This window comes from Carex rostrata, chromosome 7 (genome assembly GCF_964058835.1).
Source record: "Carex rostrata chromosome 7, lpCarRost1.2, whole genome shotgun sequence".
NCBI classification, from domain to species: Eukaryota; Viridiplantae; Streptophyta; class Magnoliopsida; order Poales; family Cyperaceae; genus Carex; species Carex rostrata.
This window is the reverse complement of record NC_135924.1, coordinates 10,674,811-10,700,631: the sequence shown is the minus strand read 5'-3', so window position 1 is coordinate 10,700,631 and position 25,821 is coordinate 10,674,811. Positions and strand designations below refer to the sequence as shown.

The 25,821-nt window shown below is 34.5% G+C and overlaps 4 protein-coding genes, 1 long non-coding RNA gene and 1 pseudogene across 5 annotated transcripts; 4 read left to right on the top strand and 2 right to left on the bottom strand.

Annotated features, from left to right (window-relative positions):
• The first annotated feature begins 4,563 nt into the window (after positions 1–4,563).
• Positions 4,564–5,676, top strand: LOC144557471 (uncharacterized). The gene is made up of 2 exons (XR_013512673.1): positions 4,564–4,757; positions 5,280–5,676. It is a non-coding gene; the product is annotated as an uncharacterized LOC144557471 (long non-coding RNA).
• Positions 5,677–8,207: 2,531 nt separating this feature from the next.
• On the top strand, positions 8,208–10,744 carry LOC144556949 (uncharacterized). Its single transcript, XM_078305461.1, has 3 exons — positions 8,208–8,428; positions 8,812–9,270; positions 9,999–10,744. Exons 1-3 carry the CDS (start codon positions 8,318–8,320, stop codon positions 10,620–10,622), a joined length of 1,194 nt encoding a protein of 397 aa, XP_078161587.1. The 5' UTR covers positions 8,208–8,317; the 3' UTR covers positions 10,623–10,744.
• Positions 10,745–13,391: 2,647 nt separating this feature from the next.
• On the top strand, positions 13,392–16,874 carry LOC144557588 (cell number regulator 13-like). The gene is made up of 7 exons (XM_078306183.1): positions 13,392–14,006; positions 14,659–14,969; positions 15,482–15,573; positions 15,681–15,752; positions 15,916–16,022; positions 16,467–16,563; positions 16,711–16,874. Exons 1-7 carry the CDS (start codon positions 13,611–13,613, stop codon positions 16,761–16,763), a joined length of 1,128 nt encoding a protein of 375 aa, XP_078162309.1. The 5' UTR covers positions 13,392–13,610; the 3' UTR covers positions 16,764–16,874.
• A 2,194-nt stretch (positions 16,875–19,068) lies between these two features.
• On the bottom strand, positions 19,069–19,208 carry LOC144557687 (U2 spliceosomal RNA; annotated as a pseudogene).
• Positions 19,209–21,337: 2,129 nt separating this feature from the next.
• Positions 21,338–21,737, top strand: LOC144557589 (uncharacterized). Its single transcript, XM_078306184.1, has one exon. It carries the CDS (start codon positions 21,342–21,344, stop codon positions 21,732–21,734), a length of 393 nt encoding a protein of 130 aa, XP_078162310.1. The 5' UTR covers positions 21,338–21,341; the 3' UTR covers positions 21,735–21,737.
• A 461-nt stretch (positions 21,738–22,198) lies between these two features.
• LOC144557586 (SKP1-like protein 11) lies at positions 22,199–25,291 on the bottom strand. The gene is made up of 2 exons (XM_078306181.1): positions 24,878–25,291; positions 22,199–22,672 (listed from the first exon to the last, which is right to left on the bottom strand). The coding sequence occupies exons 1-2, from the start codon at positions 25,187–25,189 to the stop codon at positions 22,493–22,495; spliced, it is 492 nt and encodes a 163-aa protein (XP_078162307.1). The 5' UTR covers positions 25,190–25,291; the 3' UTR covers positions 22,199–22,492.
• Positions 25,292–25,821: the final 530 nt, after the last annotated feature.

The following is a 25,821-nucleotide window of genomic DNA, read 5'->3' as shown; positions in this document are numbered from 1 at the left end:
AAAAAGTTCACAACTAATTTGTAAAATTTGAAAAAAAATTTATAAAATTTTCAAATTATTCGGATTTAATTTGGTCAATCGAATAATTTGATGTTTTGTTCAACATCACCAAAAAAATAAATTATTTGAATTTAATTTGCGAATCATGTGACTATGAGTCTATGAGTATTATCAGTGTATTATTGTATTTGTATTCTTTTTTTACGTCCAAGAAGCTATATATTTAAAAAGATGAAAAAATAAAAGTTGGGATTGTTATATGATGCTTATTTAGAATGGAATTCAATGTCTCTATCTTTAGTGTTTCTATTATGTTTAAACAATTTAAACATTAATAATTTAAAATTTAATTGATAAAATAAAACTATTAGGTTTGATCTATATTATTTTTTCTATGCACATATATAAAATTATTATATTTTGATTTTGTTTTGATCAGTATCAAGAGCTTACTGAAATATATTGATATGGATAATTTTAATTGTTGCATTTTCAACTTATTGATTCATATTAGAACAAACCCAAAAAATGATAATTTTGTATGTGCATGTAGAGAAAATAATATAGATCACATTTAACAAATTTTTTTTACATATAAGTTTTTAAAAAGTTTGTTATTAGAAACTTAAAATATGAAAAATATGGTAGAGGCATAAAAAATTAAGGTAGTGGAACCCTTTTCTATTTAAAATGTCAAGTTTAGAGTTGTCAGAAATTGATCTTTCTAATAAAAATTCAGAAAATAAGAGAGATTGGACTTGACTTATTTCGCACTTAATTTCTATTTAAAAAAAGGAAAAATTGATTATTTATCACTCCAAAATCTTCAAACTATAAAAATGTCATCCGAAATTTGAAATTGTAAAAATGCCACTTCAAACTTCATTAATTTGTAATTTTACCACTCTAAATAATTAATGACTAAAATGTCCCTCCCCTTCTTCTCCAGCGAACCCCCCCCCCCCCCCCCCCCCGCCCGCTCTCACGCAACCCAACCCTTCAAAGAGGCAATTTCACCTCCATCTTTCTCGGCGCCACCTCCAGCGATGAACTCTCTCTCGACACCACCATCTTCTCGATCCTCTCCATCTCCAGCGACCTCTATCCTCTCAGCACCACCTTTCTCTCTCATGCTATCCCCTCTTTCTCACTCCGAGACCTAGGGTTTGGAACAATTTCAAATTTCAAAATGACATTTTTACAATTTAAAGGTTTTGGAGTCGCAAATAACCAATTTTTCCTTAAAAAAAATAGACTTCTCTCCGTGGAGTATTTTGATGACGATCATTGTAATTTTTACTTAATACAACTCCATGAAATAATTTATCATGCTGGTGGATATGAAAAATGCACCTTTAACCACAGAGATGTCCTAAATCATATAACAGTTACCAGCAAAGATGCACTTTTACCCTGCATAAGTAAATTGTGAAAAGGCCTCTAACTCTATGAAAAAACATTACTTATAGAAGTCTAAATTTAATTAAAAACATACTCGCCATACGTAATGGCACACGATATGTTACAATTAAAATCGAACAGACACCAAAAATATAGTAATATATTTATTCTTTTTCTTATTTCTTACTTTCCTTATTTCTCTTTTGTTTCTACCCATATCATCTATTAGAAAATATATATATTAAGGTCATCTAACGGCAGAATGGAAATTTATATATTAAAAATTTTGTGCAATATAGATCACCCCATTTTATTTTCTTATGTTTCAATTTTATTTCTATACAGACGGTCCAAAGAAAATTAAGAATTAAGAGTTAATTTTTCAAATTAACTTGGTAATTCTTAATTATCTGTGTCCCTCTTATTATCTCTTATTATTTGATCAAAAAACTATATTTTGCTTAACGTTATTGAACAATTTATATATTGATGCCTTTTTGTGTTCGAGAAAATGTATGAACCAAAATAATACATAATCTATTGTTGATTCATAGATTGGCACTTAGATTATTAACTTATTTATCACTTAATATTCCAAAAAATTAATTTATAATTATCTATACTTACAATTTTTTTATAATATAATAATGATTATAACTATTTTTGGAAACATATTTTATTGAAAATTATATTGCTTTTTTTTTTTAAATAGAGAAATTAAATCGTAAATGATTTTTATTTTCTAAATTATTGAAGTGGTCATCTTTATTTCTATTTTTATTTGATTCTCTGAATCATTAATTTTTTGTATCTAATTTTATTTAGGAAGAAATGCCAACGTTGAAATTTCATTTCCTTGTATTAATTATTTTCCCTAATTTCTTCACACGGCACACATGCCATTAATTATTTCCTCCGATTTCTTCACACGGCACACATGCCATTTACCATAAGTTCATGTAAAATATTATAAACGGATTATTTATAATTTAGTTTGATAATTGCTACGAATAAATAATATTTCAATGTGATAAATGATAAACACCATATTTATTTCTATTCATATCTATTTCAAATTTAATATAAAATAATAAAATCTTTTGATGAGATGCATCTCTCATGCACCTCAAATTTCCGCCTGCTCACCTCTTTATATCCACTCATCTTTTTATTTAGTCATTTAATTCTTATGCAACTATTCCAATAACATCAGGTTTTAAAAAAAAATGTATGTTTGTTTGCACTATCACTAATTGATATACATTTTTCAAGGAAACAAACTTATATTATTATTTTCGTCAGGACCTGTAGCAAATGACATTCATAGAAAGTTATTGAACTAAATTAAACGGTCATATATTGTTGTTTCTTTTAATATAATTTAATATTCGCCTCTTTGTTCAATTTTAATGTTCAATCTTAAAATATATTTCCGTTGCAATGTACGGATCTGATACTAGTCATATAATATGAATCAAACGATCTTGAGTAATGCACAACATTCACAAAAAAATAACAAAGAATATTTTTTTTCAAATAAAATACAGTTCTAAAAAAATTAATAGCTTAAAAAAAAGTTGTAAATTTGTTTGCATTCAATGTTTCTAATTTTTGAAAGTCGAGGATTATATTAGGCAAACAAATATGAGTAGAACTAGGGTATTCCTAAGTTCATCAAGCTACTTTGTAAACTCAATTCTAAAATTTATCGGATTGATTTTAAATGACGAATTTGAACCGTTAAAATCTGTCTACCATACGAGTGATGCATTTACATACAAAACTTTTAAACTTTCGAATTAATTTAGTATAAAGTCAAGTGATCAAAATTAGAAACTTCATAAATTAATTTTAATGTATTCATTTTTTGAATTTTTTTTTACCACTTGACTCTATAAATTATAAAATATTAATCGAAAACTTTAAATTTTTGTATGTAGACGCGTCACTCGTAAGGTAGACATGTTTCAATAATTTATATTCGTCATTTGAAATCAATTTGATAGATTTTAGAGTTGAATTCACAAATAGACTTGGGAACAGCCTAGTTCTACTCAACAGATATTATTCCTCAAATAGATAGGGTGTCAACGGAACTCTTTTATCCATTTACTTAATTCACATCATATTCAATAAAGCAAGTATGAATAACAATTTTTTTTTTAATTTGGGTATGACTACGGATAAGAAAAAATATTATAATAATTTATTGAATATGGGTACAGATATCATATGAGTTACTCCGTACCTGCTACTTGTAAAATAATTGGTAAATCTAAATTTATATATGATAGTTTTCTTTTGTATGTATAACTATATAATTTTTATTATCACAATTAGATTGATTTATATAACATTTTATATAGTTTTTGTTATTTAGCAATTTATGATTAAGTTGATTTATGAAACATTTTATATAGTTTTCTAATTAGTAACTTTTGACAAAATTGATTTATCAACATTTTATATCATTTTAATTAATTAATTATTGCCATTTTTAAATAATGAGATAAAATATTTTATACTTTATATTTTTTTATATTACATACATGATATGTTTAATATATTTATATATTTGCTATTTTTTTGAATTAATTATATAAACTATCAATTTATTTAATAATTAACTATTATTCGTTTTGTTATTCATTATCTTGAGTAAAACTAGGGTGTTCTTAAGTTCATCAAGCCTCTTGGTGAACTCAAGTCTAAAACTTAGCAAATCGGCTTCCAACGACAAATCTGAACCGTTGAAACCCATCTATCTTACGAGTGATGCGTCTGCATGTAAAAAAAAATTAATTTTGTATAGAGTCAAGTGATCAAAAAAGGTTCAAAAAATGAATGCATTAAAATTAATTTATTAACCTTCTAATTTTGACCGCTTGACTTTATACTAAATTAATTCGAACATTTAAAATTTTCATATGTAGATGCATCACTCATAAGGTATGCAGGTTTCAAAGATTCGAATTCTCCATTTGAAACCGATTAGATGAATTTTAAACTTTAATTCCCTAAGGGCCTGTTCGGCTGGTGCGGAATAGAGGAATTGAAGGGAATTAGATCCCTATTCCTACCGAACAGATCAAGAATTAGTCAGATTAGAGGAAAGGAATACAGCGCTCTTCTCAAATTCTCAATTCCAGGGAGGGGCTGGAATTAGACTTTTCTGTGGAATAGAGAATAGATCGTGACTTTTTTACCCTCACTAACGCTGATGTGGCATTTATTTTAATTTTCTATTTCACAGCCCTCTTTGCTTTGCACGTTTCCAGAGGAGAGAAAAAGGGTTGTTCCTCCACCGATTGTTTGTCTGATCTTCAGTGATTCTTCGCGAGAAGAACGAATCTAAGGTTAGAACACTACATATTCGATTTTTATCTTTCAAATGAGCTCCGTATTGTCATCTCTCTCCCTCGTCGCCTCAATATCTCGACTTCTCTGAACAAATTCGTTCTCTTTCGCTCCTACCCCCTCTTATAATTTCTCACCTTCACTGAGCCGTATATTGTTTTGTTACTTTCTAATAAGTTTCTAATTTGATTGGAATTTGTTTTAGTTGTTTCCTATTTGTAGTTCTTTGAATCAACGGAGCTTTTAATATAAATCAGCACACAAGAGTTGAAATTTGTTGTGATGAGGTGCTTTTAATCATTTATGGGACCTCTTAACTCCAGCTTTGATTATTGATTTGGTTTGGTTTGATTATTGTTAAATTTAGCTTATTTCTTCTTCATACGTGATTTGTTCAGACTTATTTTTGCAAAAAAATATATGCTGGTTCTGACTGGTACCAGTGACCGTACCGACAGTTTATATCCAATTGCTATTATGCATCATTTACTTTCAGTTCATTCTTTTCAATGGAGATATAGATGGCATTTGAGGGATGTTGTGCTTGGTCTGACGGTTCTTTCGGACCTGTTGAGGAAGGAGGCGTGGCATTTTTAATAATGATCAAGGCCAATTGCTCAGGTATGGACTGCAAGGTTTCAAGATGGCCACTTCTCCTTTTCATATGGAGGTAACAGCAATGCTGATGGCAGTCAAGCAAGTTGTTGCTATGCAGATCAAGGAGTGCATATTTCTAACGAACTCATGGTTACTGGCAGAGACTTTCGACCCCAAGCAAAAATTTCAACCGCTCCAGGCGGCCGAGGCATCACTCCATTGAATTTATTGTGATTATAGTATCATTTTGATTTCATAATTTTATTTATTGAATATGAATTCTAGTCAACTTTAGTGTTTTTGAACTATTGACTGGCATCACGCATCACTCCATTTTTTTGTAATCCTTGCTTTATTCAACAAGGGCACAAGAGTCATTTTCTACTATTTTTATATTTAATGAATATTCACTTTTGCTATTCCAAGTGTTGAGTTTCCGAACACGATTGGAATAGAGAAGAAGAGTGATCAATTCTCAATTCCACAATTTCTCTATTCCTTTACTATTCCACTCAGTGCCGAACAGGCCCTAAGAAACTTGATGAACTTAAGAAGACCCTAGTTCTACTCCATTATATCTTAATATACAAGATATCCGATAAGATTAATATTTAACTGATAGAATAAAATGCAAATAATACTAATTTTATATTGATACGAGTATGAAAGAAAAATCTCCATCCAATTCCAACCTGACACCTCTACAACCAAGTAGATTGGCGGCTGAGGCAAGCACCAAACTGTACCGGTCCACTCCAAGACAGAATACCAAACCAAGCAATACCTGCTTTAAGCAAGAATTTTTTTTTAGGAAAAACAAGGATCTAGTCCTTATTTACTTTATTTATTATAAAAAAGTTTCAACATGAAATCAAGTACAAAAACTTAGTGTTATTCAACATAGTTGAATATGAAAAAAGCAAAATTGAAAAAAAAACAGAAAAAACATCAAAACAGAAAATTGTCAAACAACAGGGTTTAAAATGTAAAATTTGCAAAACACTTCTTGTCAGTGAAGAGATTTCTTCCAATAGATGACCAGTGGTAACAGTGATGCCTTCTTCCACTTTGCATCATCCCTTGCCGCACTCTAAAATTAAAATTTCTTCTTCGCCAACTTCTCTTTTTTTTTTTTTTTTTTTTTAAAAAGGCCAAAGGCCCATTCCATTGAACAGGAAATATATTACAAAACCCATTCAAAACCAACGTACCCACATCGATACACCAGCCCTGGTAACAAACCAGCAAAACAAAATCAGCAGCATAGCTACTGGCCAAGTGCAATAGAAGAGACATAATAAGCAACACATAAACCATACTAAAGAAGAATCTAATGACCAAAAGTACTCTAAATTTGCTATTACTAAGCCGCACTTTAAGGGGCTAACGAGAGTTATGTTCAAAATTGGGTGGCACTGTGATTTCATAACTGCGGAGTAGACTCAAGTGGTTGATACGCCACCATCTCCAAAGGCATGTACTGGTTTAAAGGGATTGCATCCTCCAGAATTGGCATCCACGTACTCACCTCCATTTGCACTGCCTCGGAAGTGTTCCCTGCCCAATAACAAAGTAAAGATTTTATTATAAAGATAATGGATCTAGCTGTTTTCACCTGACAGTGATCAAAGCATCGCTCATTTCGGTGTTTCCAAAGTGTCCAACACACCGCACTTACAACTAACAAAAACCCTTGTCGTTGGATGGTAGACATGGATAATGCAAATGTTATAATGTCAGCTAGAGTATGCCATTGCTGCATGTATTCTTGGCTATTGCCAAGCCAGAACCACACCCTTTGAGCTAACGTACAATTTAAGAACAAATGGTCAATGGTTTCTTCGCCAACTTCTATTCATCATTTCGTCTTGCGACTGTTACTAGCACCGACCCTTGTACCAGTAAAAGCTTTCCTCGTTGTGGTTGTCTGCATTCTTACCTACGGGTTTTCAATCAAAAAAAAAAGTAAGTCAATCTTCATTTTGATTCTGTTCTCGTACCAGTAGGTCATCTCTCATACCAATAATTCATCTTTCGTACTAAGGTTAAATCTCACTCAACACTCTGTGTGAAAGACAGCTGAATCATGGCAAATTGAGGCAATAAAGAACCCCAATTTACACAAACTAATGAAGAAATGAACAAATGAGACGCCTCATTTGTTATTTTCTTTGATTTGTTAATTAGAAAACTTCAAGTGAGTCCTCGATCAATTGTGTATGTTCCGCGCGGAAGCGTATCCTCTGCGGAGCTTTTAATCTGGTTTGTTCATTTTGAATCGAGCAAACATGGCAAATTTTGAGAATTTTTTCAATTCGAACAAGATCTGATCTGGTCCGCTCGATTCAAAATGAATGAATCAGATTAAAAGATCTGCACAGCTTCGCAGAGATACGATTCCGTTCCGCGCTGGGACTTGATGAGTTGATGTGGATTTTTATTTTTAAATTCTGTTCTGCACGAATCCTGATGCAGCACACTGCGCACGGCCGTTCTGATTTACTGAAGTTGTGTTTTAAACGTTAGTTCTGTTTCGGCAAACGTTGTTCAATTACGGCCCATGGGCCTCTCCTGAAAACCTTCAGTTCACTGAACATGGGCCCCCCCATTAAAAGTGTTGCTCGCTTCATCATCAAAAGATTCGAACCCTCCCAAATTCTCTGAGGTAACTCAAATTTTGACTTTAGATAAGGACCGTCCAATCAGAATCCGGACCAATCCATCCCGAGATGGAATGAACGGACCCCTTTAATATTCGGATCAAAGTAGATCGGACGGTCTATATCTAAACTCAAAAATTGAGATACCTTAGGTGCTATGAATTCGCAAAAACCCACCTCCTGTTTAGAGGAATGCGTTTCTTCTTTGCTTGTTCTACTGACTCTATCCTTCTCGACTTCTCTACCCTTCTCAGTGCCCCCGTTTCACTACTTTTGGATTCGAAATTTTAATGGAATAAGAAATGGAGCCGCTGGCTTCGGTCGTAGATAGAATCAAAGGGTTCGCGGAGTCGGGCAAACAATTCGTCCAAGGCGCGGTACACAGGATCCGAGAACCCAATCGCAATAGTCCGGTAAGCATGTGAATATATCTTCCGTTTACAGACTATTACGTTTTATCTGCTGTACATGTATGTCTAAATTGCGTCCTTGCTGCATCCAAACCCTCCCTTCATCTATTTTGATTGCCAATCCTCATGTTGTTTTTTTAGAGATAATATAATGCGTATGTCTAGAAGGAAACAATAAAATGGTAAAATGAATTACATTGGATATTGGATTGATGAAGGGATTTTTTCTTGAAAAGGGAGAATCTTCTCTGAATGCTGTTCATGACATATTAGTCCAGGCAACCAAAATCAGATTCTTTGGCCTTTTCAATGTCAATTTACATAGAAATAAAAAAATTCATTGCCAAACTATGCTAAAAGGAAATTTTAATCCTTGCATATTTTAGGTAGAGATTTTGAAGCGTCTACAGAGAGAAGCTTTCTCTGACATTATGAGGCTAAGAGAGCGACAAGACAAGTTTGAAAGGGTACTTTTGGCTTCGACAACTGGAAAATCAGGCCCCTTTTCTGGGGCAAGCACAAATCTTAAAGCAATTGTGAATTTCCATGCAGCTCTCCCTCTTGCTCCTGGTCAAGAGGGAAATAAAACTCTAGATGGAGAGCAGATCAATACTGGTACTGACTCAAGGTTTGTTTTCAGAACAACTGTAAGGGAGAGTGATTCTCTAGTTGCTGAGCTTGTAACTACACGCAGTAACATTTTTCATGGAAGTGAAGTTATGGGAAGTCCTCTTTTACTGTCTAAGGTGAAGTATAAGGCTAGTATAGACGATTGTTGGTCACTTGTATCAGTACCTTTTGGTGCTAAATTTGAAGATTTTGGTGCCACTGTACACCCTCTGGAGGTAGTGGATTGTTCTTTCACAATTTTTACTCTTACTAGTTAAGTTCATAAATTATTGATAAGTTCACATCTGCTGCCATTATGGTGGATGTTTCCAATATGAAGTTTTGGATTAAACCTACAATCAAGATTAAAACTCTTTCTTGACTTGGCAAATTTAGCCTTTTTTTTGTTACATGAAGTTCCCTTTTTCTGTTACATGTTCCCTTTCTCGACTTGGCTAGTTGGAGTATGGAATGCCATCAGCACAACAGCAGCAGATGCGAACTCTATTACCTCAAGACACTGGTCCAGCTGATGGACTATTATACCAACTGTGATTTGGTCTAGTAATAGATTGCTTTGTGTAAAAGTCATGACCATTTCAGGTTCTGTTGTGGAACTAGGGAACATCTAATTCCAATTTGTGGTTTTTCTCTTTTTTGGGTTTTCTAATACATGCTAATGTACGATTGTCCTTTTTGGGACTGTTATTGCTGAATTATACCATTTTACTGGCTATGCACGGCTAATAGCAGCTGCTATATTATTTGAAAACTATCATATATGTTATATTTCTTAGTTGGCCATATTTACACATACTGCAAGTCCATCCAATAGCACCTGTGAAACACCTCTCTTTATTTCTGTCTGAGTTCCTTTTTTTTTTTAAATAAATATATTTTGCTGACTCAGTTGTATTACAATTACAAGTGTATTGGTTTTCATTTTCCTTCCTTTTTATGGCAGGACCAAAGCCTTCCAACTATATCATCGTTCAGGCCACCTCTATTAAACAAGCACTGCAATTTTGGTACTGGTTTAAAATTAAAAACTGAGAACTTTTCATGCTCTCTTGCTGAGTTGTTCTCCTCACTGATGCGACCCTCGAATTCCACAAATAAACAAAGCATCTTCAACACATTTGGCGAAATCTCCATTCAACTTGCTGACCAATCCAAACTAACGATGTCAGGTCTGTGGCAAGCACCAAAGACCATTTCTCAGCCAGTCAGATCACGCAATTCACAATCTCAGCCTAATTTGGATCAAAACCAGAGAGGAAGCCTTTCACTGGTTTTAGACATAGATGAAGACACCAAAGTGGGAGGCTGGGTTGAAGTTCAAAAATCAAAACCTAATTTGACGAATTGGGCAATATCTTTGGCAGATACACCAGCTGGTGAGTTGGGGTGGGTTGTAAGTGTGGGTGGGAAGTCAGAAGGGAAATCAAAACGGTTTCAATTTGAAAGCTTTTTGAGTTTTGATTTGGGAGGAAAGGCAAAATTGCAACCTGGTGTTGTTCTTATGATGGATGCAAATGGACGAAACCGTGTGCCGGGTTTTGTGTTTAGGTCAAGCTGGTCGATGTAATTGGAGGGAAAATTGTGTAATTGCAATTTGGTGAGTTGTAGTATGGATGATTTTCTTTTATTTATTCCATTTTAGCAACATTATTTTGATCTTATGAAGTGGGTTTTCATTTACTTTCTTTATAGCTGAAGTGCTATCGGGGAACTATTTTTAGTACATACTATTAGCAAAAGCAGTACAAAATTACATTGTGACAGAAAAAAAATGTAGGTACCAAAAAAAGAGTAGCAGCAAACCTTGAAATAAAAAGAGGAGCTGAAAACAAAGCAATCTCTTTTGTGCTTAATGGATGGCCTTAATAAGGATATTTCGCAGGCTTCAATACAAGGGATTTTGTAAGGGTTTCGATGTACTGTGTAAATAATAAGGTTGATTATTAAATGCTTTCCAGGCCTATTTCGTTTGTTCATATAACACGGTCCTAGTAATATGATGTAGGAAGAAACGAAACATGTTGAAAGCAAAGTTCTGAATAGCACGAGTCATCGTTTTTAAGGTCTGAAACACTATAACGTAACTATTGTGCAGTTATAATTAGTTATTTAGAACTCTATAGAGAAAAGTAGAGTTATAAACTTATGATTAGTTATTTAAAACTCTATAAAAAAGAAAAAAACAAGAGTGAGTCTATGGTACTATGCATATCACGGGTTGTTACCGTGCTACGGCTCTATATTCGAGTTTTCAAATCCTAACGGTCAATCCGAACCGTTCATCTTGTTCTCCATATTAATATGTGTTTGGAGACCAAATTTTACATTTTTTGAAATTTTTTTACTATTTTTTTAGATTTATTGAAAATCACTTGATCTGAAAATTCTGGACCATCCAAAAACAGTGATTTTCAATAAATCTAAAAAAATAGTAAAAAAATTTCAAAAAATGTAAAATTTGATCTCCAAACACATATTAATATGGAGAACAAGATGAACGGTTCGGATCGACTGTTAAAATTTGAAAACTCAAATATAGAGCCGTAGCACGGTGCCAAATCGTAATATGCATAGTACCATAGACTCACTCAAAAAACAATTAATAACGTTAAAACTTTTAAAGTACGGAAAAGTCATAGCACAATTATAGCTAGCTTTTTAGAATTTCACCAAGTAATATTGAAATTAGGAAAGAGCTTCTAAGCTAGTCAAACAAAAAAAAAATCTTTTTTTTTCCAGAAGTTATCAACATCTGGTACTCTGTACTATCCACAAAACCTGTAGTCCATGGAGAATGGACCCACTTGAAATATTGCTCCCTCAACAATGCATACAATCCGTCGGTTTCGACAAAAGTGGAGATGTGCCTTACTATTTCTGGATCAAAGGTTTTACTTGTTAATAGTGTTGTAAATAACGGTGTGTGGTTATTGGACAAATAGAATACCGTTAAATAGTTAATTGGAAAAGTCCGTAACATTTTGGTTATCACCAACAACATTTTTACAACACTAGACAGTTAGGGGTGAAATCAGATAGCTTGTTGGATATAAGTATGGATAATGATTTTTTTTTTACGTTAGATAAACTGGTATGGATACGGATAAAGATTATTTTGTACCCATTGTGTAACGGGTAATTATATAAAATAAATTATATCATGAGGAAATGTATGCATTTTATTGTAAGAAGAATATTATGCTATACGTTTTATTTTTTATTTGAATATTTTGCTATTTAGTTAAGAAATTTAATTTGTTAGAAGAGATATTTGTGATTTTGATTTTTTTCTTTGTTTAATAAAAAACTAATTGCATATTTATATTAGTAATTGTGATTGTATCTGTATGACATGATAAATTTTGATAGTTTATTTGTAAAAATAATAAAACTATTATATTTGTATTATTCGTTATTCATTTGTTACCGTTTTGTCACCCGCTAATTTTAACGAGTATAGATAAAGTAGGATAAGGTAAATTCTTAACGTATAGATATAGATAAGATATGAATAGAATCAATTTTTAGTGAATATGAGTATAAAAATGATTTCACCCTATCAATATCAGTATAGTATAGTATAGTACCCATTGACACACCTACTTTGTGAATTCACATCCTCTCTAATGAGATCGAATTGTCTACCCCCCGGGGGCAGAAAATTCCTACCCCCAGAGTCACTGCAGGTGGGCCCTCATTTAAAAACAGTAACAGTAGTTAAACCCTTTAACAGTAACCGGTCCCACCCCGCAGTGACTCTGGAGGCAGGAATTTCCTGCACCCCGGGAGGCAGGAAATCCAGTTCCCTCTCTAATACCTGATAAGGAAATCTTTTACAATTACTAGATCTGGACCGTTCTTTTTAACTTGACACAAATCTCAAAGCTCAAAAATACAGCCCCTATAGTTTCCCGAATTCTAAATTGATTGAGATTCTCTGTAATACCTGAGAGGATACGGATTTCCTACTATGTTGTTTTTGGTAGTCGGTTCAGTCGGCGGCAGTGCAATACTACTGGAGTACAGGTTTACCAAAATATGTATAAAAGAAAACTCAGGGAGATCTCCACCGCCGCAGATACACAGTATCCGTTCTCGGCCTGGGTTTCTTCCATTCCAGACTTCCAGTGCCCAGTCAAGTCATATCGCCAAAGGTAACAGAATATTGTTTTATATATGGACCGTCCGATTAGAATCCGCACGAACAATAAAAGGGCCACGTGCATTCAAATTAGATCGGACGGTCCTTATCTAAACAGAAATATTCTGTTACCTCAGAGGATATGGACTCGTTCCCACTGTCGCTCTTCTCGTCTTCTCTCCCCCACATCTAATTCTAATGGCAGAGCCCCCACACTCTCGCAAAACACTTCAGCACAAAAAATTAAAAATGCGACAGAATCAATGAATCATCTCAACACCAATCCATACAGAAAACCAATCACAAACTAACATTCTACCCAATCTAATCTATGAGCCTCACTCCCCACTCTTTCCACCAGATCAAACTAAACCACGATAAAAATAAAAATAAAATAAAATAAGAAGAGCAAAAATGCCGATCGGCGACCTAGCGAACATCTCTCAGCTCACTGGTCTCAATGCAGTCCAGCTCATCTCTCTCGTTGTCCAATCGGCGAATGCCGCTCGCACGCACAAGCGCAACTGTCGGCGCTTCGCTAAGCACCTCACGCTGATCTCTAACCTGCTTCAGCAGCTCAACGTCCCGGAGCTACGTGACCGCCCGGAGACGAGGGAGCCGCTCGAGCGACTAGAGGAGGCGATCAAGAGGGGGTACGCTTTGGTGGAGGCGTGCGGGAACAGGAGCTTCCTCTACATACTCGCTATGGGTTGGAGCGTCGCTTACGAATTCAAGCGGGTCCAGGAGGAGATCGATCGCTGCTTGAAGATCGTGCCGCTTATCTCTCTCGTTCATAGCAAGCACACTGCGGTTAGTGTTTTCTTTTTCTCGTTTTTCTGATCTTTTTAAGAAAATTAGCCTTCTTGTTCTGGAAAAGATTTGGATTCGGATTATTCCATAGTTTAAGTTTATACCGAAGTTGGTGCTTACTCGAATATTTGTGAAAAGCTCAATTGTCATTATAAGTAAATTCTCTGCAACTGTGTAAGTGGATGTGTGATGGGCGATGTTCAACATAATGTGGTTAGATGGGATGAGATGCGCACTAGCCTGATCTCCACATTTTTCAAAACTATTTTTCCCGGACGTGTTTTCTCCTATTTATTTTGTGGCTGATCGCAGAGTCGAGACTCAATTGGGCTGTGCAAGTCAAGTTCCAACCTGAAGGCACAAATGCGATTGCAATGCTTGTTAATACCTGTACCTATCATGTTGGTGCCATTATGCGCCAGCTCCTGATGGTATTATAAATTTGTAGTCCTGATTTTTCTTTTCTTTTCTACTATTTAGTCTAGTGGGGCTTCTATTCACTAAATTCAATTCCAAATCATATAAATAGAGTGATAGATAGTAGTTATAAATTTTTGTGTATTGTATGATATCTGCAAAGCTGAAATATCATTTTCCCCTCTGTTTTTCTTATTTACTTATTATTATTATTTTTTTGTAATTTACCCTTTAGGAGAAGTTGGAGCGTATTGAAAAGGATCAGTGTGAATACACATTGGAGGATGACGATAAAAAGGTACAAGAAATCATACTTGACCGGGACCCATCAAAGAACCACTCCTCTGTGCTTGAGAAATCTCTCTCTCGGTCTTACCCAGATTTAGCTTTTACTGAAGCCCTTGAAAAGGAAAAGGAGAAGCTTAAATTGGAGCTTCATAGATCCCAAGCCAATTTGGATACTACACAATGTGAGATGATTCACCACCTTCTCCAAGTGACCCATGGTGTTGCAGGTTGTGGCAATGAGAAGGATTATCAAAAGCAGTAAGAACTTTCTCTAAAGAAATTGAAAATATTTCATTTGTGCCCGTTGAAGACCTCGAAGCACCATGCTCCTGGCAAATGTTAAAACATCGGAACCATCACTGGTACCATCTCATTTGTAAATTTTTCAAAAGGTACCAAACTAGCCTTCCTTTTAACTTATTCTTGTAGCAAGGTAGGTGATGAAGGAATTGTAATTTTGCATATCTTATAAATGTATTTGTGAAAATATCGGGCTAGTAGATATTTTATTGCTTTGTTTGGGTGCAAATATTTTTTACATTATGAAAGTAAGCAATAGTAACTATCAGGAAAAAGGAGTAATGGACTACAAGGATTATTATCCTCCTTGGTATTGATGGAAAGCTGTTGATCTGCCAATATAATTCAGTTCGGGACTTCTTTTTTTGTAGTAATAGTAGACTTTGCCAGTTCTGGACTTGACTAGAAGATTTTAGTTTTTTTATAAACAGAGCATTCCAAGTTTGCTGACATATTTCTGCTAAACACAGAGATCATGATGTAAGTTATAGTAGCAAAGGGTTGACCACACATGATGAATGGAATACAGATTTACTTAGTTGTTGCGAAGAGCCTTCTTTATGTATGCTAATTCAGATTTTTCTTTATTTGTTTTGTCTTTCAATTTATTCCTCTATACAGAATAGTGTACATTTTGTAGGCTCTTATTTTGCTTTCTTATCTTTGAAGGTCTGAGGACCTTCTTTTACCCTTGTGGAACTTTCTCAAAAGTTGCAACTGTTGCCAAGAACCGATACATTTGTAAGTACTTAATAAAATTGTTATTTTATTATCTAAACAATTCGGAAATTTCTTTGTGATAATTTAATGCAGGCGTAACTGAGGTGCTTGTTCTAACTGTAAATTAGGATTTTGCATTTTTATTGTGCACAAGTGTATTGAAATGTTTTATTTTGGTGAACAGCATCTGGAGAGGCATGTAATGAGTTGATGGCATATTCTTGTTGCTTGTCATGTTGCTGTTATACCTGTTGTGTGAGAAGAAAACTTCGCCAAAAGTTCCACATCAGGGTAAGAACCACTCTGTGGGATTATGTGTGCGCATTTGCCTGTGTGATTTTCAATTCTGAGAGGATTTCTGTTGACCAATATCTAAAGGACCAATCTTTATTATCAGACAATGTCTACATGTGCAATGTATTATGTATCTATTTTCATTTTATAGATGGAACTAATTACGAATTTATATTATAATTATATCAATATGATCATTTATATTTTAAGAAATAAATTAAGTGGAGATGAATTTGTTTCTTAATTCGTTAAAGTCGGTTGTTGGTGTCTTTTCCATAAGCCATATAGCAGACCTAATGCTTGTAGGTGGCTAAGGATTCAAGTAGAGAACGGAACAATATCAATATGAAAACAGAAAAGATAAAGAAACAAACTTCTTTTTAGCAATTTAGATGACATGCTTTCTACATTTTTTATGTCTTTTTTCCTTCCTCTTTGAAGGGTGGATTGTGTGATGATTTCTTGTCGCATCTAATGTGTTGTTGCTGTGCCCTTGTGCAAGAATGCCGCGAGGTCGAGCTTCGGTTGTCGTCTCTTGGTATGCTCTGTTGCTGTTCCTCCCCTAATTACTAGTACATATAGTGGTGGTTCATGACAGATACAATGTACTGGACTGAGCTTGTAGTTTAAATCCTCAAGTCTGGTTCAAAATTAAGGATTAACTTATTTATTATTATTTTTGCAGGTACTGAAGACACTAAAGTTAGCCCTCCTGATTGTCAGTATATGGAATCATAAGGTCATCATCTATTTAATTTTAATTTAATTAGCAACTAGCATAACCTAAGGAAAATATTAGCTCCACCTGTTTATAACTCAAAACCTAGCTTATTAATTACCGAGAGCAGATGATGTCGGCTTTCAGCTTTGTGTAACTTAAGTGACCCGTATCCTATAACTATGATACTTATTGTTGTTGGCATGAGTTTGCCTGTTGCATTTTTTTTTTTTTTCAATTTTTATGTATGCAGATGTTAGGATATCAAGTGCTATCATGCTTATATATTCCTTCTCATGTCCAAGTAATTTTCTGAAAAAACAAGTCTGATTTAAACTTCATGAGATCTAGATATATTATGGGTTGGGTAAATCTCAGTGTTTTAAATAGCGCGCTATAGCGTTTTCCGACCAAAAAAGCTATGGCGCTATGCCCAAATAGCGCCGCTATTCCGCGCTATAGCGCCGCTATTTGAGCATAGCGCGATTTTTTTAACCCGTACGCTATTTCGCGATAAACGCTATTTAAACCATTGGTAAATCTAGACAATATCTTTTTAGATTAATTTTAAGAATAGAAAAAGAAATTGTAGACATGTTGTTTGGACTTGTGAATTGGTTGTGTCAAATTTCATGTGCTACTAATGTCATTTGATATTTAATCAAACACCATTAAAATATAGATTGTTGCAAGTTCTAAATTGTTTGACGAATGGTAAAATTTGTGTCAATTTCCACGTGTATCATATAAATATAGTATAAATTGCATTTTAATTGTTGAATTTTAAAATTATATATTATCTTTTATCATTGTTAAAATGGTAAGTTAATGTATTACAAATTAAAGGATTCTCGCTCATATATTTTATCTTGAAAGTGAGTTTGGCTAATATAACATCAGTGTTATTTTAGCCTATATAACACCAACTCTAAAACTTATCAAATCGACTTCGAACGATTAATCCAAACCGTTCAAACCGATTTACATTATGAGTGATGTGTTTACATACAAAAATTTTATATTTTCGAGTTATTTTAGTATCAAATCAAGCGGTAAAAATATTGAAAAAATGAATATATTAAAATTAACTTAAAAACTCACATATTTGACCGCTTGACTTTATACTAAATAAATTCGAAAAGTTATAAATTTTTCATGGAAACGCACAACTAATGAAATAGATCGGTTTGAACGGTTTGGATTCACCGTTTGAAGTCGATTCGATAGGTTTTAGAGTTGGTGTTATATAGGTTGAAATGACACTGATGTTATACTAGCCAAACTCCTTGAAAGTTCAGATATAGAGGATGCATCTAAACGTATGGAGTTTGACTAGTATAACATCAGTGTCATTTCAACCTATATAACACCAACTCTAAAACCTATCAAATTGACTTCAAACGGTGAATCCAAACTGATCTACTTCATTAGTTGTGCGTTTACATGCAAAATTTATAACTTTTCTAATTTATTTAGTATTAAGTCAAGCGGTCAAATGTGTGAGTTTTTAAGTTAATTTTAATATATTCATTTTTTCAATATTTTTACCGCTTGATTTGATACTAAAATAACTCGAAAATATAAAAAAAAATTGTGTGTAAATGCATCACTCATAATGTAAATCGGTTTGAATTAGTCGTTCGAAGTTGATTTGATAAGTTTTAGAGTTTGTGTTATATAAGCTGAAATGACACTGATATTATACTAGCCAAACTTTGTATAAATATATTCTACATAGCAAAGGAACATCCTTTACTCTCTTTTTTTGTTTAAATGTCTGACCGAGGCTGTCAGAGAAACATTCTTTATTCTCTAGTCCAAAATAAGATGGGAGATTTTGTTTTGCAAAAGATGGAAACATTGTAAAGAAACCAAGGCAATGTTTGTTAAAGAAGAAACAGATACTGCAGTATGTTCTTTGTTGATTTGCAAGTGTTATGGTCAGATATATTGTATAGAACTTGTCAAGCAGAAGAATTAGCGAGAAATTATCATTTCACTATAGTCGAACTTTTTAAATTTTATAAAACTTTCTTCAAAGAACAATTAAATTTTCGTCATCCATACAGACCTTCCAGCACAATGCATATTTGTCTCTCTGCACCAAATCCTGCCAAATACTTCCTTAATATTATTACGAAAATATATAATGTAAGTCAAATAATAAACGACAGAAAGACGGCCTACAGACTTCCAAATTTTTCTATACAAATACTCGTAGCATTTCTGCCAAGTCACTTGATTTTCAGAAGAGAAAGTAATGTAATTTTACATTGATCCTTTTACCAGAAAAAGCAACAGAAGAGAACTTTAAATTTGATTTGGTTGGGGTGCGCCTGGCCCTTGCAGTAGTGCAGCGCAAAGGCGACACGTAGGAACTCCGATAGCAAACTACCGTGAAAATAAATTTAAACTATAAAAAATATACTACACTTGATTTTAGTCAAAAAATCCGAGAAAGGTATGACTTTAAACGGAACAGCGCTTGCTATTATATAACAATTCGGAGACACTTATTTGTTTTTATATCCACAGCATGTGGGACTAAACATGTGCTTTTATTCTTCTGACCTTTTGCTTCAGATACAAACCGGACACATCTATCTGTATATTCCATTGCGCATTGTTATGGACTGGATCATATTAGGCTAATAGTTTGGCATTATATGGACCTTTGTTTGCTCACGCTTTAGCCTTTAGGGCGTGCTTCAGACAAAGGGAGGCAAAAGAAAGGAAAGGGAAAATTATTGTGGGAGGGAGACGCTCACCACAACCGGTTCTGCCTGACGGTTTCTCCTACTCCAAAAGAGAAGAATCGGAGATGGAGCCGAGGTTAAGAAGTACTATTCGGAGGGAAGAGCGGAATCGCATAGTGTTGATTTTTAACGAATTCTGTCACATCCGATTTGGAGTATAAAATTACTGTTCGAGAGGTTGCCTCACCTCCGAACTCTCCCCTCCTTTCTCTTTAATGAGAAATTTATCCATCCATTGTGGAGCACAAGACCTCTTGTTCATTGAAGGTGTAGACAGGGATCTACCGTTTTTCCTTTCTATAAAAACTGCTCCATCTCACAACAGCAGCTAACAATATTTTTTTTTTCTGAGAAATATAAAGATCTAGCCCTTATTTGATATATCAATTTTTCAAAATAAAGTTCAGGTTTTGCACTAAAACCTATAATAAAAGAAGGTTAAAAGGGTAGTTACAAGAAAAAGTGAATAAAAATAAAAATAAAATCACAAGGCACGTAATCAGTGAATTATCACCTCTTTATATCAAAACAAAATTCTTTATATATTTCTTTTACCGAAACTCGGCATTCTTCTTTCTTATAATATGTCCATCCTCAAGGACTCACAGAAAAAGAAAAAAATGGAGCAAAGTCAATATGCAAAAAGAAAAAATATTTAATGAAAAATCTCAAGCCATCATTTTTAATACCCAATCAAAAACATTTGGCCAGTTTCGAACATATGACTTTATTATCTTTCCAACAACAACCAAAAAAAAAAATTTAACCGTTAGCAATTCATCCTATATTGAGAACTTGAGATGATTCATAGTAGAGCTAGCTAGGCATGCTAGATGCCACAATTCTAAGGTTAAGTAACAACAAAGAGTAAACCAATTTTACACTTGTCTGGTTATATGAAATCTGGAAACTGAAGAACCTAGCTAGCCGACATCAATAGTTTAATCTTATTTTATATTCTGTCTGACATTAGGTCGGCCGTTCATTTCCAGTTCTAAGAAAATTGAGCGACAGCAGAGATGGCAATCAGACGAGTCGAGCGGTCCGGGTTGAATCAGTTTGACTTTAAAAAATTGTTGAGTCACGGATCATGTCGTCTGAATTAAGTCGGGTTTCTATTCGTACGTGTCGAGTCATGTTCGAGTTATTTTATTTGTAAAGTAACGTCAAATATGTTTGAGAATAATCTTTGATATGATAACAAAAGTAATATTCTTTGTATAAAAATTTGCGGATTCAAAATTCGACAAAATCAATTTTTTTAATATTAAATAGTTTGATCTTCAATTTTTACTCACAAAAAATAAAACATCAAACATCAAACATGTCTGATCATGTTAGATTTCAAGTGGAGTACCAGGTCGGGTCAGATCCATTATTTGAGGTCGTTTAACTTCGGATCATGTCTAGATTTCAAATCAACTTGGTCGGATCAAGTTGGATTCAAATCAATTTGAGTTTCTCAAAAATCAGACCGGACCAAATCGAGTCGAATTGGGTCGAATGGATCTTTTGGTCAGGTCAGATTCTGTCGCCTCTAATGACAAGCATTGGTACTGAAGCATTTTACAAATTTGGGGCGATTCGTACCATAATCAACCACTTCAAAACTGCCTGCGTCTTTGTTAAATTTGTGTAGGGACCTCACTTCAACTGTAAAGGAGAGAGAAGATGACCAACCCAATATCCATGCAGCCACAGATCAACAACTCAAAGACCAAAGCACCGGATCTATGTAAACACTATCCTATAAATCACCTCAATTCCTCACATGCAATGGAACACAACACAAGAACTAAAGAAGTCTTTAGGAAGCTAACTTATTACGATTTCCAATTTAGAATGGCTTTTTATAGCAAGTTTATACTAGCATTTCTTGTAGCAGTTGTAACCATCGATGGAAGTATAGCTGCTCGCCATCTCTTAGACACGACACCGGCTCCTGAAGCTGCATCAACAGCACCAAAACCAACTGTTCCAAGTTCAATTCCTGTAATTCCTACTGCCATCCCTACAGCATTGCCTCCGATGCCAACCATTCCCACCACATCACTCACACCTATTCCGGCCATTACAACTACTATTCCTTCTTTTCCGACAACTACTATTCCTTCTATTCCCACAACAATCCCCACTACACTTCCTCCTATTCCATCAACAATTCCCAGTATTCCTGGATTCCAAATTCCCTCTATTCCATACTTATCCCAACCACCTGCTACTCCCAGCCCATGAATACGATGAAGAATTGAAGATAGAAGACGCGATAATAGCTATTCTGAAATATGTATATGCCTGTGTGAATATCTTTTGTTTATTCCTTTTGAGCGCGCTTGTTTGTTTTGTTTGTTCATGTTTGATGGATTGAGGTGTTTGCTTTGTGTATTGCATAATTGCAGTGATTATTTCACCTCTTCTTGTGCAGTTTTGAATCACAATTACTACTAACATCACAGTACCAACCACAACCAGTATATACAATGACCAGATCACACACAACTAACGAGGTCACATTTGTCAGTGATGTGACGAATTAAGCATGATTTACGCTGATATTAAACAAGAAATGCTCAACTTCATAACAAGTTCTCTGCTTCTCTCTCTCTTTTTCAATTCTAGTCCTCAAATCATTTCAACAAAACTTCTCAAATGTGGTTCCCTACCGCACCAATTTCCCAAGAAAAAGAACCCAAAAAAAAGAAGAGGCACAAAAGTTATTATATGATGAAAACAGTCAATTAATCCTATCATACTGTTTACCTTTAATCACTGAACAAAACTTGTAACAATAGACTTCAATTAAAATAAAACTATGTAACTATATTGATCACCCAAGTATGCCCATCATTTATTCTGGATGCTTCTAGAAATAACATTATGTCAACTGGTATATTATGTTAGGATGCTGGCACATTAGCATACACCGAGCAGTGAATACAAAAATGCCAAAACCCTAACTTTTGCCCTGTACCAGAATCCCATTAACAGTACAATTAAGGGTTCTCAAAAGCCCAGGAATTCTCTGCCCTAACCGCTGCCTCCTCCTCAGGTGTGTAATCATTCTTGATATTAAATAACTCTCGGATTTCTTCAACCGACTTGTCTCTCATCATATCTGCCACGATGTGGCAGCCCAAATCCAGTAGTCCCTTTATATTGAGATAATTTGCAGCCTGAAAATTTAGCATGAAAGTATAAATACAAATTTTGTTATGTATTCAGCAAAAGCAAAATTCAACTTAGGTATGTGTAGCAAAATATGAAGGCTTGTACAGACTCAAGTGCCCTAATATTACATTTTTATTTTTATCTATCACTTCTTCTAATTCAAAATTGTCAGCTAATTGAGATTTGACAAGAGTACCTGGCATGGGAATAATATGACCAGCATCAGCACCATGCAACAGGGTCATAAACCCTAGACCCATTAAGGTGAGCAGCCCAGTAGAAAATTTAAGACCTTACATTTGGGGATGGATGCACAAAATGGGTTGGAAAATGAATGCCAAAAATTAATATTGAGCACATATAAGCATAAATCTATTCTAGAAAAACCAAAAGAAAATGACGGAGCAAGTCAGGTTGGATTTAAATTCTCAAACCCAAATATAATATATTTGGTAATTCAAATTTCTAAAAAAGCAACACCCAGATTCCCAGAATGCCAAAACTGAAAATTTGAACATTAGATATTTTCTGCATTTGTCTGCAAGCAATCCTTCACAAAATGATATCACAGAGAATCAAGTGTGAACTTATTAGAAAGTTACAGGATTGGATCACAGTAAACACAGTTTGATCTAATTCTTTGTAGCTTCAACATGGGCCTGGCTTCAAAAATAAATTAATGTATTTTTACCTTTTTGAATAATTCATACAATACTAGTGTAGTTGACCATTTATGGTAGTAAATTCAAAAGTAAAATAGGCATTGTCAAGAATAAATGTATAATTTAACCACCTCTTTGTCTGGAAGAGTTTCGGTACCAATTACATAATCATTAGACAAAAGTATTAAGTATAATTCTACAAACTCCTCATATGGATTCCACATGGGCCCGGCTTCAAAAATAAATTAATGTATTTTTACCTTTTTGAATAATTCATACAATACTAGTGTAGTTGACCATTTATGGTAGTAAATTCAAAAGTAAAATAGGCATTGTCAAGAATAAATGTATAATTTAACCACCTCTTTGTCTGGAAGAGTTTCGGTACCAATTACATAATCATTAGACAAAAGTATTAAGTATAGTTCTACAAACTCCTCATATGGATTCCAATTCTGAGCTTCTATTAACAAGTTCGGAGACATTGTCTACGATATAATTCTACAAACTCTTCACCTGGGATTCAATTCTGAACTTCTTAGGTTCACAAATATAGTCTGCGATATAATTCTACAAACTTTTCATCACGGATCCAAATCTAAACTTCTATTAATAGGTTCTTATAACATACTCTGCTATCCTTGTGACACCATTTCTGACGGATCACAGAAAATGCTTGCGAACTTTCTATTATTCAAATCTTAACCTCTGGTTAATAGAAAGTTCGCAAGCATTTTTTGTGATCCGTCAGAAATGGTGTTGTAGTGCCGCGGTGCCGTTGTTTCTAAAAGAATTTTAATTGCTAAAGAGAGTGCGTGTTATCAAACAGGATATGTTCTAACTGCCTAGATTGGGACAAAAGTTGCAAATTCTATTAACAACAACAACAACAACCTGATTTGAACAAAGGGTAGAGATCCATTATATATGAACTTGGCAATTTTGAGACTTGTAAAAAAAAATTGTAATTATCAAATCCAACCATTTAATGGGATCTAAAATATAAATTGTTCAAATCAGGTTTAATGCGGGGATACGGGGTCCCTACACCTTCATTAGAAAAAGGTTGACACGGTACGATTAGGAGACAGAAAAGAGATGATCATATCAAGTTACACATGCAAGTATTAATATCTCATTTTAATATCTTATGTTCCAAGTATTTATACCTATGAAGGTTGACGTGGAGACGAGTACGGGGACTGAAAAATAGAGACTATAAAATTAGTAGGGACCATAGTATTGTTGCTGCGGGTACAATGCGGATACTGAGTGTGGGGATTGAAATGATTATTCTATTTAAAACTTGCAATTGTTATATTTAATGATATTTGATATCTCTGGATATCAAATATCAAATGATACAACTGATCCATAAGTCCGGAAACATGTCGCTAAACTTTTTTTCTATAATTTAAAATTAAAAAAAGTTAAGAAATTTAATGTCAAGAATCAAGATTGTCAAAATATACACGCGATCCCAACTCTTAACCAAATTATCGCAATACAACAGTAAGGAGAGAAGATCAAAGCAAGTAAGCAACAAACCTGGATGAGATCAAAGAGGGTCTCCTGATCGACATTCATTAACTGTTCATCAAACGGGTCGCGCTTCCTGGCATCCAAGTTCGGTTTAAAATCGGTATCCGCCTCCTCTTCGGCGTGGTGCTTGCAATACTCGATGACCTTCGCGAGAACGCTCGATTTCACGTTGGGCACGGGGATGAACTCGTCTGGTTCCTTATCTTCGTCAAGCCACGCGGCAATGGTCAACGATTTCATCGCCACCGCCTTGTCCACTTCGAAAATTTCAGCATCGCTGCTCCTCAGGTGTACCTTCGGTTCGTCGTTCGATGCCATGGCGAGCAATTGAGGAGGGAAGAAGAAAGAAAAAAACCCCTAGATTGATAAACCCTTGCGTCGAGCAGATCGAACGTTTTACGGGAAACAAAAGGTAAGCAAATCTATTCAGATTTCAGAGATCACGTAAAAAGGGTCCAAGAACAAGGGTGGTCCGATGGACCCGATCTGATCCGTTCGATACGCATCTATATTGTGTTCATTTCATTTATACGAATCCTAAAACTATCCGCATATTAGGATTCTGATCGAACGGCTATTACGAATCATCGGATGCTACAGCATAACATTGGATCGGCCCCCCATTCCTTCATTCCAGAGTGCGTATCCTCTGAGATATCTCAATTTTTCCGTGACCGACGTGTCCGGTGCCTATTCGGGGGTGATGTAGGGGGTCAGTATTATTTGTGCTTTGAGATTCGTGCAGAACGCATTTAAACGGTTGGCATTTTCCATAAAGTCACGCAAATTTTGAGATATCTCAGAGGATACGAATTCTTCATTCCATTGGTTTCCACCTGTTATCGATTCATTGGTCATTGCCATCAATCATGGTTTGTATATACACGTGTCGATAACCTGGTATACTATGTATAAACGGAAATAAATCTGCTGCGATCCTACAGGATCGC